The sequence below is a fragment of the Myotis davidii genome, unplaced genomic scaffold (assembly GCF_000327345.1).
Source record: "Myotis davidii unplaced genomic scaffold, ASM32734v1 scaffold965, whole genome shotgun sequence".
Lineage (NCBI taxonomy): Eukaryota > Metazoa > Chordata > Mammalia > Chiroptera > Vespertilionidae > Myotis > Myotis davidii.
The window spans coordinates 129,621-140,809 of NW_006296051.1; the positions used below are offsets into that span (position 1 = coordinate 129,621).

The 11,189-nt window shown below is 43.7% G+C and overlaps 2 protein-coding genes across 2 annotated transcripts in view; both read left to right on the plus strand.

Moving 5' to 3' along the window:
* The window catches only part of LOC102761997 (zinc finger protein 347-like), a 20,061-nt gene extending 16,415 nt beyond the window's left edge, over positions 1-3,646 (plus strand). The window contains exon 4 of the mRNA XM_015568639.1: positions 2,203-3,646. Coding sequence (XP_015424125.1) covers positions 2,203-3,573 — 1,371 coding nt within the window. The 3' untranslated portion in view covers positions 3,574-3,646. The remainder of the gene's footprint in view (positions 1-2,202) is intronic.
* Positions 1-11,189, plus strand: part of LOC102762283 (zinc finger protein 501) — a 29,599-nt gene that overhangs the window by 636 nt on the left and 17,774 nt on the right. Inside the window, 1 exon segment of the mRNA XM_015568638.1 lies at positions 11,038-11,105. The gene's annotated coding sequence lies outside the window, so the exon portion shown is untranslated.

Below are 11,189 nucleotides of genomic sequence, written 5' to 3' on the forward strand. Positions count from 1 at the left end.
GGGAGAGGGCTAGATAGTTACGAACATCGATGAGAGAGAAACATCGATCAGCTGCCTCCTGCACGCTCCCTATTGGGGATGTGTCTGCAAACCAAGGTACGTGCCCTGACCGGAATCGAACCTGGGATCCCCCAGTCCGCAGGCCGATGCTCTTATCATCTGAACCAAAACATCCAGGGCTTATTACTTTTAAGTATATTTTTATTAAACTCAGAGAAGTAGTGAGAGGGAGAGAGCGAGAGAAACGTCATTGATAAGAAACAATCATTGATCAGCTGACTCCTGTATGCCCCATGTGAGGATTAAACCGGAAACCAGAGCATGTGCCCTTGACTGAAATTGAACCTGGGTTCCTGCATTACTCAGGATAATGCTCTATCCACTGAGCCAATTAGGCTAGGTATTTTATTATTTTTTTATTAGAAAATATATTTTTATTGATTTTAGATAGGAACATAGAGGAAGAGAGAAAGGCAAACATCAATGATGAGAAAGAATTATTTCCTGGCTGCCTCCTGCATTCCTCATACAGGGGACCGATTCTGAACCCAGGGTTTGTGCCCTCACCCGGAATGGAACCATGACCATCTTGATCATACATTGAAGCTCAACCAATGAGCCATGCTTGCTGGGCAATTTGGCAGTCTTTTTTATTTACTAGAGGCCCCGTGCACAAAATTTTCTGCACTAGGGTGGTGGGGTCCCTCAGCCCGTGCTGTACCCTCTCGCATTCTGGGACCCCTCGGGGGATGACCACCTGCTGGCTTAGGCCTGTTCCTCCAGAGATTGGACCTGAGCTGGCAATCAGTCATCCCTGTGGCAGCACGGCAGCCCTCAGGGGATGTTCACTTGCCAGCAGGCAGCAGGCCTAAGCTGCAGTCGGACATCCTTAGCGCTGCTGAGGAGGCAGGAGAGGCTCCCACCACCACTGCTATACTGGCAGCCGGCAGCCTGGCTTGTGACTGCACGGAGCTCCTCCATGTGGGAACTCACTGACCACCAGAGGGCAGCTCCTGCATTGAACGTCTGCCCCCTGGTGGTCAGTGTGTGTCATAGTGACCAGTCATTCCCAGTCTTTCTGCTGTTAGGGTCAGTTTGCGTATTACCCTTTTACTATATAGGATAGAGGCATGTTGCACAGGTGGGGGCCGGCTAGTTTGCCCTGAAGTGTGTCCCAGACAGGGTGGGGGTCCCGCTTGGGTGCCAAGCCAGTCTGGGTGACGGGCTGATGGCTGTTTCCAGCTGGTCACACCCCCTTCAGAGTGGCGGTCCCCACTGGGGTGCCTGGCCAGCCTTGATGAAGGACTGATGGCTATTTTCAGGCTGCTTGCACCCTCTTTAGGGTGAGGTCTTCACTGGGGTGTCTGGCCAGTCTGCATAAGGGGCTGTGGGCTATTTTCAGGCTGGCCAAGATGGCGATGGAAGTTTCCAGCCTCTCCTTTTTTTCTTTTTCTTTTTATGTAGGGATTTATTTACCTTCTATAATTGAAACTTTGTTGCCGCTCCAGCTCTGAGGCCAGGGCCTGCTGAAAGCAGGTATCTGGGGTTTGTTTAGCTTCTAAAATCGAAATTTTGCTTTTGGAGCTTAGAGCCGGGCTGTGGCAGGTGGGGAACCTTGGCTTCCTCCATCACTAGCAAGCAAGCCTCCTGCTCGCTTCAGCCGCATAGCTGCCGGCTGCCATCTTGGGTAGGTTAATTTGCATATTCTGCTGATTAGCCAATGGGAAGTGTAGCAGAGGTATGGTTAATTACCATGTTTGTCAATTATTAGATTAGATTTATTTATTTATTTATTTTTAAATATATTAATGATTTTTTAGAGGGAGGAAGGGAGAAGGATAAAGAGCTAGAAACACTGATCAGTTGCCTCCTGCACACTCCCCATTGTGGACATGCCCACAACCAAGGTACATGCCCTTGACCAGAATCGAACCCGGGACCCTTCAGTCTGCAAGCCAACGCTCTATCCACTGAACCAAACCAGCTAGGGCAATTTGGCAGTCTTTTAAACAGGGATTCATTCTTCTCCGACAATGTTTTGTATTTATATTTTGTTTATAATTTTAATAAACTAGGAAAGGTTTTTCTATACAACCCTCTTGGTTTAAAGAGTATCACATAATGTTTCTTATGGAACAAGTGTACAAGTTTAATGAAGTTATAACTGTCACTAAAGGCCTTTCTATCTCCCATTGTCACTAGAGTACATATAATGGAGAGAGCAGTTATCAATGGATTGAACATTGGAAAAATTTTAAGCAAGAGTCATATCTTAATCATCAGTGGAGAAGGGCACTTGCAGAGGACCATTATAAAAGTGGAAAAGTCATTGACCAAATGTCCAATCACAATGTACATCAGGTTATTCCTATTGTGGAGAAGACACACATAGGAAGTAAATGTGTCCAGTCTTTTCAGCAGTATTCAAATTACACTGAAGAAGAGAATATTCATACCACGGAGGAGGCTGACAACTGGAATCCTTGTGGTAGAATGTCCAGTCAAATATTCAATCTAAATAAAATGGAAAAAATCCATAATGGAGAAAAACCTTATAAATGTAAGGATTCTGGTAAAATATCTAATTGGTCTTCAGGTTGTATTCTAAATCAGAAAATTCATACTGGAGAGAAGCCTTATAAATGTGGACAATGTGGCAGAGCCTATAGATGGTCCTCACACCTTACTAGGCATCAGAGATTTCATACCGGAGAGAGGCCTTATAAATGTGTAGAATGTGGCCAAGTCTTTAGATGGTCCTCAGAACTTACTCTGCATAAGAGAGTTCATACTGGAGAGAAGCCTTATAAAGGCAGAGAATGGGGCAAAGCCTTTACAAGATCCTCACACCTTACTATGCATCAGAGAGTTCCTACTGGAGAGAAGCCTTTTAAATGTGCAGAATGTGGCAAAGCCTATAGATGGTCCTCACAGCTTACTACGCATCAGAGAGTTCATACTGGAAAGAAGCCTTATAAATGTGTAGAATGTGGCAAAGTCTTTAGAAGGTCCTCAGAACTTACTCTGCATAAGAGAGTTCATACTGGAGAGAAGCCTTATAAATGTAGAGAATGTGGCAAAGCCTTTACAAGGTCTTCACACCTTACTAGGCATCAGAGAGTTCATACTGGAGAGGAGCCTCAAAAATGTGGAGAGTGTGGCAAAGCCTATAGATCGTACTCACACCTCACTACTCATCAGAGAGTTCATACTGGTGAGAAGCCTTATAAGTGTGGAGAATGTGGCAAAGCCTATAGATGGTACTCACACCTCACTACACATCAGAGAGTTCATACGGGAGAGAAGCCTTATAAATGTGGAGAATGTGGCAAAGTCTTTAGAAGGTCCTCAGAACTTACTGCACATAAAAGAGTTCATACTGGAGAGAAGCCTTATAAATGCAGAGAATGTGCCAAAGCCTTTACAACGTCCTCACACCGTACTAGGCATCAAAGAGTTCATACTGGAGAGAAGCCTTATAAATGTGGAGAATGTGGCAAAGCCTTTAGAATACCCTCAGAACTTACTACGCATCAGAAAGTTCATACTGGAGAGAAGCTTTATAAATGTTGAGAATATGGCAAAGTCTAGATGCTCCCCAGAATTTAGTCCGCATAACAGAGTTCATACTGGAGAGAACCTGAGGATATGAAAAAGGACCAACTAGAAATTAAGCATACACTGACTGAAATAAAGAGTAATATACAGAGATCCAACAGCAGACAAGAGGATCCCAAGAATCAAGTCAAAGAGTTGAAATGTGAAGAAGCAAAAAAAAGCAAAAAAAAAACCCAACCGGAAAAGCAAAAAGAATCCAGAAATATCAAGATAGTGTAAGGAGACTCTGCTACAACTTCAAGCGTACGAATATCCGAATTATAGGGGTGCCAGAAGAAGAGAAACCTACAACCAAGATTACTTTATACAGCAAAGCTATCATTCAGAATTGAAGGTCAGATAAAGAGCTTCACTGATAAGAAAAAACTAAAGGAGTTCATCACCACCAAACCAGTATTATATGACATGCTGAAAGGTATTCTTTAAGAAGAGGAAGAAGAAAAAAGGTAAAGATTAAAATTATGAACAACAATTACATATGAACAAGTGAGTCTAAAAATGAAGTGGATAAAAAATCTCAGGAACATAGTAAACTGGTGAATATAATAGAATCAGGGACATAGAAAGGGACTGGACTGACAATTCTCAGGAGGAAAGGGATGTGGGGCCTGGGGGAAGAGACTAGACAAAAATCGTACACCTATGGATGAGGACAGTGGGGGCGGGTAAGGGCAGAGGGTGGGGTGGGAACTGGGTAGAGGGGAGTTATGGGGGGAAAAAAGAGGAACAACTTTAATGTTCTGAACAATAATGATTTATTTTTAAAAAAGAATTTCTCAGTGTTACCTCATTACTTTCTTTCCTGGGATGGATTCAGCCCTTGTTAAACAGAGTTTATTGTCAATTACTTAAATTTTGCTGGCTATTGGTCATTCTTCCAAGAGAATCCCAGAGACCATGGCAGATTTGAGGTTGAAAAAAATTTTTTAAATAGAAGTATATTAAAAAATATACTTGTATATTGACAGCATGTCCACAGTTATATTCATAGAAGCGTTAATTGTCCCCGCAGTGATTTCCTAGCCGTGACTGTAAGTCCCAGGGACAGCAGGATAGCAGTAATTGAAATGAAAGCGCCACATTCATTCCTTCTCCAGTGTCTTGTAAATTTGTACAAGCTGGTAATATCAGATGCTTTGCATGGGCCAACCCAAAGGATCACACAATGATTAAAGAAACTGGATATTGGATACTCTTCTTCTCTACTTCCTGACATTCCCATGGAGCATTAATACGTATAAGAATCTCCTGTTGCCAAAACCGGTTTGGCTCAGTGGATGGAGCGTCGGCCTGCGGACTGAAAGGTCCCGGGTTCGATTCCGGTCAAGGGCATGTACCTGGGTTGCGGGCACATCCCCAGGGGGAGATATGCAGGAGGCAGCTTATCGATGTTTCTCTCCTATCGATGTTTCTAGCTCTCTATCCCTCTCTCTTCCTCTCTGTAAAAAATCAATAAAATATATTTTTTTAAAAAAAAGAATCTCCTGTTATGTTGTCTCTAGGTCTCTATCTGGACTGGGGGCTTTATAGTTTTATTCGGGACAAACTGTTGGATCCAGATCATTGATAGGAATTTGATGTCACCTAGACAAGAGTTCCATTTTATGGTACTGTAGTGAGTAATATTGAGGCTGTGTATTGGTGGAAAAGATACAAAAGATTTATATTTCACATGGTCATTAGGTAAATAGATGAAGCAGACATTGTTTCAGGGTTAAGAGGGCGTTTTGTCTTCATCTTGTCCAGAATGCATATTCTGCTTTGGGGTGAAAGGCTCTGAGTGAGAGATTTCAACATGTTTTAATCTCTTGGCACAAATGGAGTAATTACTGAAATTCAGAGGTGCACCAAAATATGTATTTTGCCAACCTGTCCAAAAAATGTCTGATTTTGACTCATGCACACCACACAGCTATTACTGTGTTGGCCTTTGTCACATTTTATTCGACAATCTATCGGAAATGTAGTTTGTGCTATTGACTACATAGACAGGTGTTTCTTGTTCTAAAAATTCTCGCAGCACACCAGTTTGCCAGTGTGACACTGTTTGATAATCTCTGCTATAAACTTATCAAATCCATCTTGTCTAGTGAGTCATTTAAGACCAATTTTTTGTATTGACTTTTTTTCTGGCAGATCTATCCATTGATGTCAATGGGAAGCTAAAGTCTCCAGCTAGGACTGTGTTAATTAATTTAAAAATGCCAATAACTATATACCTATAGTTAATAATCACTTACAATATAAATGAGTTAACTGCTTCAACCAGAAAACACAGGGTAGCTGAATGGATATGAGAACGATACCCATACTTACGCTCTCTAAATGAGACCCATATCAGATGAAAGTAAAGGGTTGGCAAAAAACTTATTTCATCTCTACCTTTGGGCCCCAAATATATTACTCTTCAGAGAATTTTGCTCTGGTGAGAGCACTAATTTTGGACAGTGGACATACAGTAGGCATGAGGATAACTGTGCTCAGAGTTAGCTGACCCATGTGGAAGTTCTGCCTTTTAGTGAAGTTAGCATGTAAATAGTTTATCATTCCCCAGAAATTTGTTTTAGAAGAAAAAGTGGAAGGAGACATTCTACATTATTATTAACTAGAGGCCTGGTGCACAAAAATTTGTGCACTCAGAGAGGAGGGTCCCTCAGCCCGGCCTGCTCCCATTCACAGTCCAGAACCCCTTGGGGGATGTCCACCTGTCAACTTAGGCCCACTCCCCGGTGGAACAGGCGTACGCTTGCAGTCAGACATCCTTCTGGCAGTCAGGGAGCCCTTGGGGGATATCCGACTAAAGGCTTAGGCCCCCAAGGGATCAGGCCTAAACCGTTAGTTGGACATTGTTAGTGCTGCCACGAAGGTGGGAGAGGCTCCTTCTGGCTGACTGACACTCCTCATATGCAAGTGCATTGTCCACCAAGGGCCAGCTCCTGCACTGAGTGTCTGTCCCCTGTTGGCCAGTGCGCATCATAGCAACTGGTTATTCTGCCATTCAGTCAATGTGCATATTAGCCTTTTAGTATTATTATATAGGATGTCCCTATTTCCCCCCTTTTGCCCCCTCTACCCAGCTCTTGCCCCCCACTTCTCTCTGGCCATCACCATACTGTTGTCTGTGTCCATGGGTTGTGCATATATTTTCTTTGGCTAATCCCTTCTTTAAATTCACTTCTTTAAAATTTTATTTTCAGATAAGTGCTTATAACTATTATATATTTTGTATTACATCATTTAGAATTAAGATGTTTTTTAATTGCACCCTTGTAAATTTTAGCACAATTTAATAAATTATGCTAGAAGCAATTAGGAGATTTTTCATGTAATGCATATACATTTCAATTAATATTTTATTAATTTTTAATTTTTCAATATTTTAATATGAAATAATCTCATACATGTAAGAAAAACCCCTATAAAATACTACAGCATATTATGTGTACCCTTCACCCAATTTCTTAGGTGTTAATAATTTAAACATAACCATTATACAACTAACATAATTTGGAATATGTTTTTCTTATAGTCTCTTTAATGTTACTTAATCCATTTACTTTGTTTTTGTTAATCTTCACCCAAGGATATTTTTCCATTGAATTTTAGAGAGAGTGAAGGGAAAGGGAGAGACACATTGATTGGTTGCCTCCTGTACGTGCTTTGATAGGGATTGGGGATCAATCCAGCAACTGAGGTACATGCCGTTGACTGGAATCAAACCTGGGACCCTTCAGTCCATGCCAAATGCTCTATCCACTTAGCAAAACAGACTGCAGCTTAATTCCTTTCTTTTAATCTATATGTGTCTTTATATTTAAAGTGGATTTTGTTTTAGATTCACCCTCATAATCTCTTTTAATTGGTACATTTATGCCACTGACTTTCAGAGTGCTTACTGATAGAGTTACTACCATATCAGGCGGCTTCTGGGGCCAGCCTGCTCTGGATGGCGGCGCGCTGGTGGCTCACGCTGTCCCACCCTGCCTGCAGTATGCAAATTAGCTGCCATCTTCGTTGGCGGTTAATAGCCAGCCTGCCTTGGATGGCGGTGCGCTGGTGGTTCACGCTGTCCCGCCCTACCTGCGGCATGCAAATTAGCCATCATCTTTGTTGGTGGCTAATTTGCATATTGTGCTGATTAGCCAATGGGAGGCACAGCGAAGGTATGGTCAATTACCATGTTTGTCTATTAGATAGGATGGCTCTTTAATGAGATTATAGAGACTACTAAATTAATAACATTCATTTGACAATGTACTCCCAGAACACAAAGACTTCAAATATCACAACTTATTATCAATATATTCTGTTGAAAATATATTAATTAAAATTTCTCTCCCAGTGTTGGAAGGTATCTTATGTTATCAGTTGCCTACCCATGGTTGGACATCTGTGTCTGTTTCTTACACTTCCCTCCTCTACAATAGAAAATAGACTTTTCAAAAATGAACTGCCACCCTAGCCGGTTTGGATAAGTGGAAAGAGCATCGGCCTGAGGACTGAAGGGTCCCAGGTTCGATTCTGGTCAACAGCACATACCCGGGTTGCAGGCTCGATCCCCAGTGGGGGCCATGTAGAAGGCAGCCAGTCAGTGATTCTCTCTCATCATTGACGTTTCTATCTCTCCTTCCTTCCACTCTGAAGTCAATAAAAATATATTTTAAAAAAAATGAACAGCCCAAACATCATAAATAGTCAGCCATCCGAAAACACTGGTGTGGCCTATCTAATTAATGTTACTGCTAACAGTAGCAGTAATTAATAATAATAATAGGATTTTGTCAAGCTAACATATATGTATCACAGCTATTATTATTACTGAAGGTATATTATATGCCCTTAAACTATAAGAAAACATACTAAACACAATATATAATAAGTAAAACAAAACCTGAATCATAATAACAAATTTAATCTCTTGTGCCGTACCAGTGTTGCTTACTTATTGAACATAGTCCTAGGAACTGGCAGGTGAGGGTTCCATTCTAGGTTGGTGCACATGCCAGGGTTGTGGGCTCCATCCCCAGGGAGGGGCATGCAGGAGACAGCTGACCCACCTTTCCCTCTTCTTTCCTCTCTGAAACCAACAAAAATCTATTTTAAAAAATTGCTTGTTATACTTAATAGAGGCCCATAAGACTTGACTGCCTCCCATTTACAGTATTTTCACTTTACTAAAAAAAAAAAAAACTGGCCTTGACTGCCATCCAAGGTTACACAGTCTTTCTCCAACCCCAATGGTCCATTATTTATGAAGAAAAACTAAGACTGAGCCTTCTCAGTACCAGGGCACATCATTATCCTACAGAAAGTTGGCTCCTCAGTACTTCCTTTGGGTTGATTATCCTAAAGGGAATGTGTGCATGAAAAGGGGACACCTGCTAGCTTACCAAACTCATTGAAGGCCTGCATGTCAGTCTTTCAAAGTCAGAGACCTAAAGTAACCAGAAAGGATGGTCTGAAATGAAAATCTTTTTAAAAGCAGTTTATAGGAGGTAGTCAGGTCCTATGCAAGAATTTTGCTTAAAAAGAGGGAATCCTTATCTAAGGCTGTCTATTGTCTTTTGCAGCCAGGATAACATTCCTTTGGAATATCAGGGTAACTCCCCCTTTTCGAGAGCCCTCAGGACACAACCATTGCACTAGGGGGAAACTGTAAACCCTCCTGTTATTATGTTAATTGTTCACTGTTAATTAAGGTGTGTACACTTATATAAAAGACATGTATCAATCATTTTACTTTTCATCCACTCCTCGAAGTTTCCTCACCTGCCTCTCTCTCCCCCACCTCTCTAATCTATCACCAATCAATTTCATATAACCCACTTCCATCTTCTCTCTCTCTTTTTTTATAAGGTGTGGCAGATGAGTGGTTGAGATTTTATTGCAGTGAAAGTGGGAGGGAATGCTAGAATGAACTGTTATCCAAGGGAAAAGAAAAAGGGAAGGCAAGGAGCAGTTGAGGTCAGGGGCCTGGATGGTTGAATAAGACACTGTACTGATAATTACCCGCTGAGATGGCTGACTTCCTTAATACAAGCTGCCTCTCCTTCAGTGGGGAGACACAAGGGCTGAGAGAGCAGGCTGCCCTTCCTCCTCCCGCTTCCTCACTGAGGTTTTAATGACTCTGGGGAAATTGGAGTCAGGAAGTTTCTGGTTTCAAACTCAATCGGCCCCACTTTTGAATTCTTTGTAACTTCACTGTAAGAATGCGTTCCCGGCTTGTGAAGATCTTGAGAAAGACACCTCCCTGGGACACCTGCAGCTGAAGGGCAGACCAGCCAGTAGCTCTAAGCACAGCCTCTGGGAGCTGGGAAACTTCTGTGTGAATTCCCCTGATTCCCTCCTGTTTGGTGCCACCTACAGGAGCCAGGCCCAGAGACATGGTGAGACTAGGAAATTGCATTGCATTCTCTCACCCCAGCTGGAGACCCAGGTGTTGGTGTCAGCCCTGAGGGTGTGACCAGGTTTCCTTTAGGGTAGAAGTATGCGCTGTAGGGTCAGGGTGTGGTGCATGCCTTGGTCAGGAGGCGGGGAGGCAGAATTTGGTCAAGGGAGTCTGATAGATAGAACCTCCCTTTATCCCCAACTGGTGGGCAGAGTATGATCTAACCTGAAGGCCGGAAATACCTGAGTGACTAACCGTGTACAGTGGGGCTTTGACTTACGAGTTTAATTCGTTCTGAGACCGAGCTCATTAAGGAGCTCGTTAACTCAAATTACTCTGTCAACTCAAAGCAAAAAATCCGCGGAGACACAGCTGGTATCTCAAAAAACTCGTTAGTCGGGACAGTTCTAAGTCAAGGCCCCACTGTACCTTATATGGACTATACATTGGACCACCAATCTACACCTGCCAGATACCCTAAGCCCTTGTCCTATATGGTCAATGCAGTAAGCCACCAATCAGTGTCCGCCGAGTACACTAAGCCCCCACCACTTCCCATTCCGCCCCTCAAAAGGTGTGCCCATCCCTGGAGGTGCTCTCCTCCCCTTGCGAGACAGCCCGGCAGGTCCTTCTCCTCTAATAAAGCCTGTAGTCCTGGTTTTCCACCTCTGTCTTATCTTTCAGATTCCAGGGAGCAGATTTCACCAGTGGGTTAGGGCAGGGCAGTACTTACGTTCCCTCTGGGAGCATCAGCCCTCAGCCCCCAGCTGTGCATGAGCTGTGCAAACGAAAGTCTAGGCTGCCCCCTTGCGCCCGCCCCTCCTTCCCTCTGTGCTTGCGACCTGCTCTTCTAGCTAGTCCCCCCCCCCAAAGCAGAATGGATCAGCTCAGGCTCTAGCCCCGCCCACCCCGCAGGGAGGCGCATGCGCAGTTCCTTGCAGGCGCGGAAGCGGCTGTGGAGGGGAAGGTGGCGGTTCCCCCTGAGGCGGGTGTTTGTCTTTAAAGCTGACGCTCCCGTCCCCCTCCCCCAGGGAAGGCTGAGGGCGCTGCCGGCGCTGGAGTCCTTGTTGGGGTCCCCGCCCCGGAGCCTCTCTCAGCGGTGAGTCCGCGTCCCGGGAGGCCGCGCGGTGCGGGCGCCACGTTCCTTTGGGAGGAAACGGAGGCCCGGCCCGGGGGCTCTCCG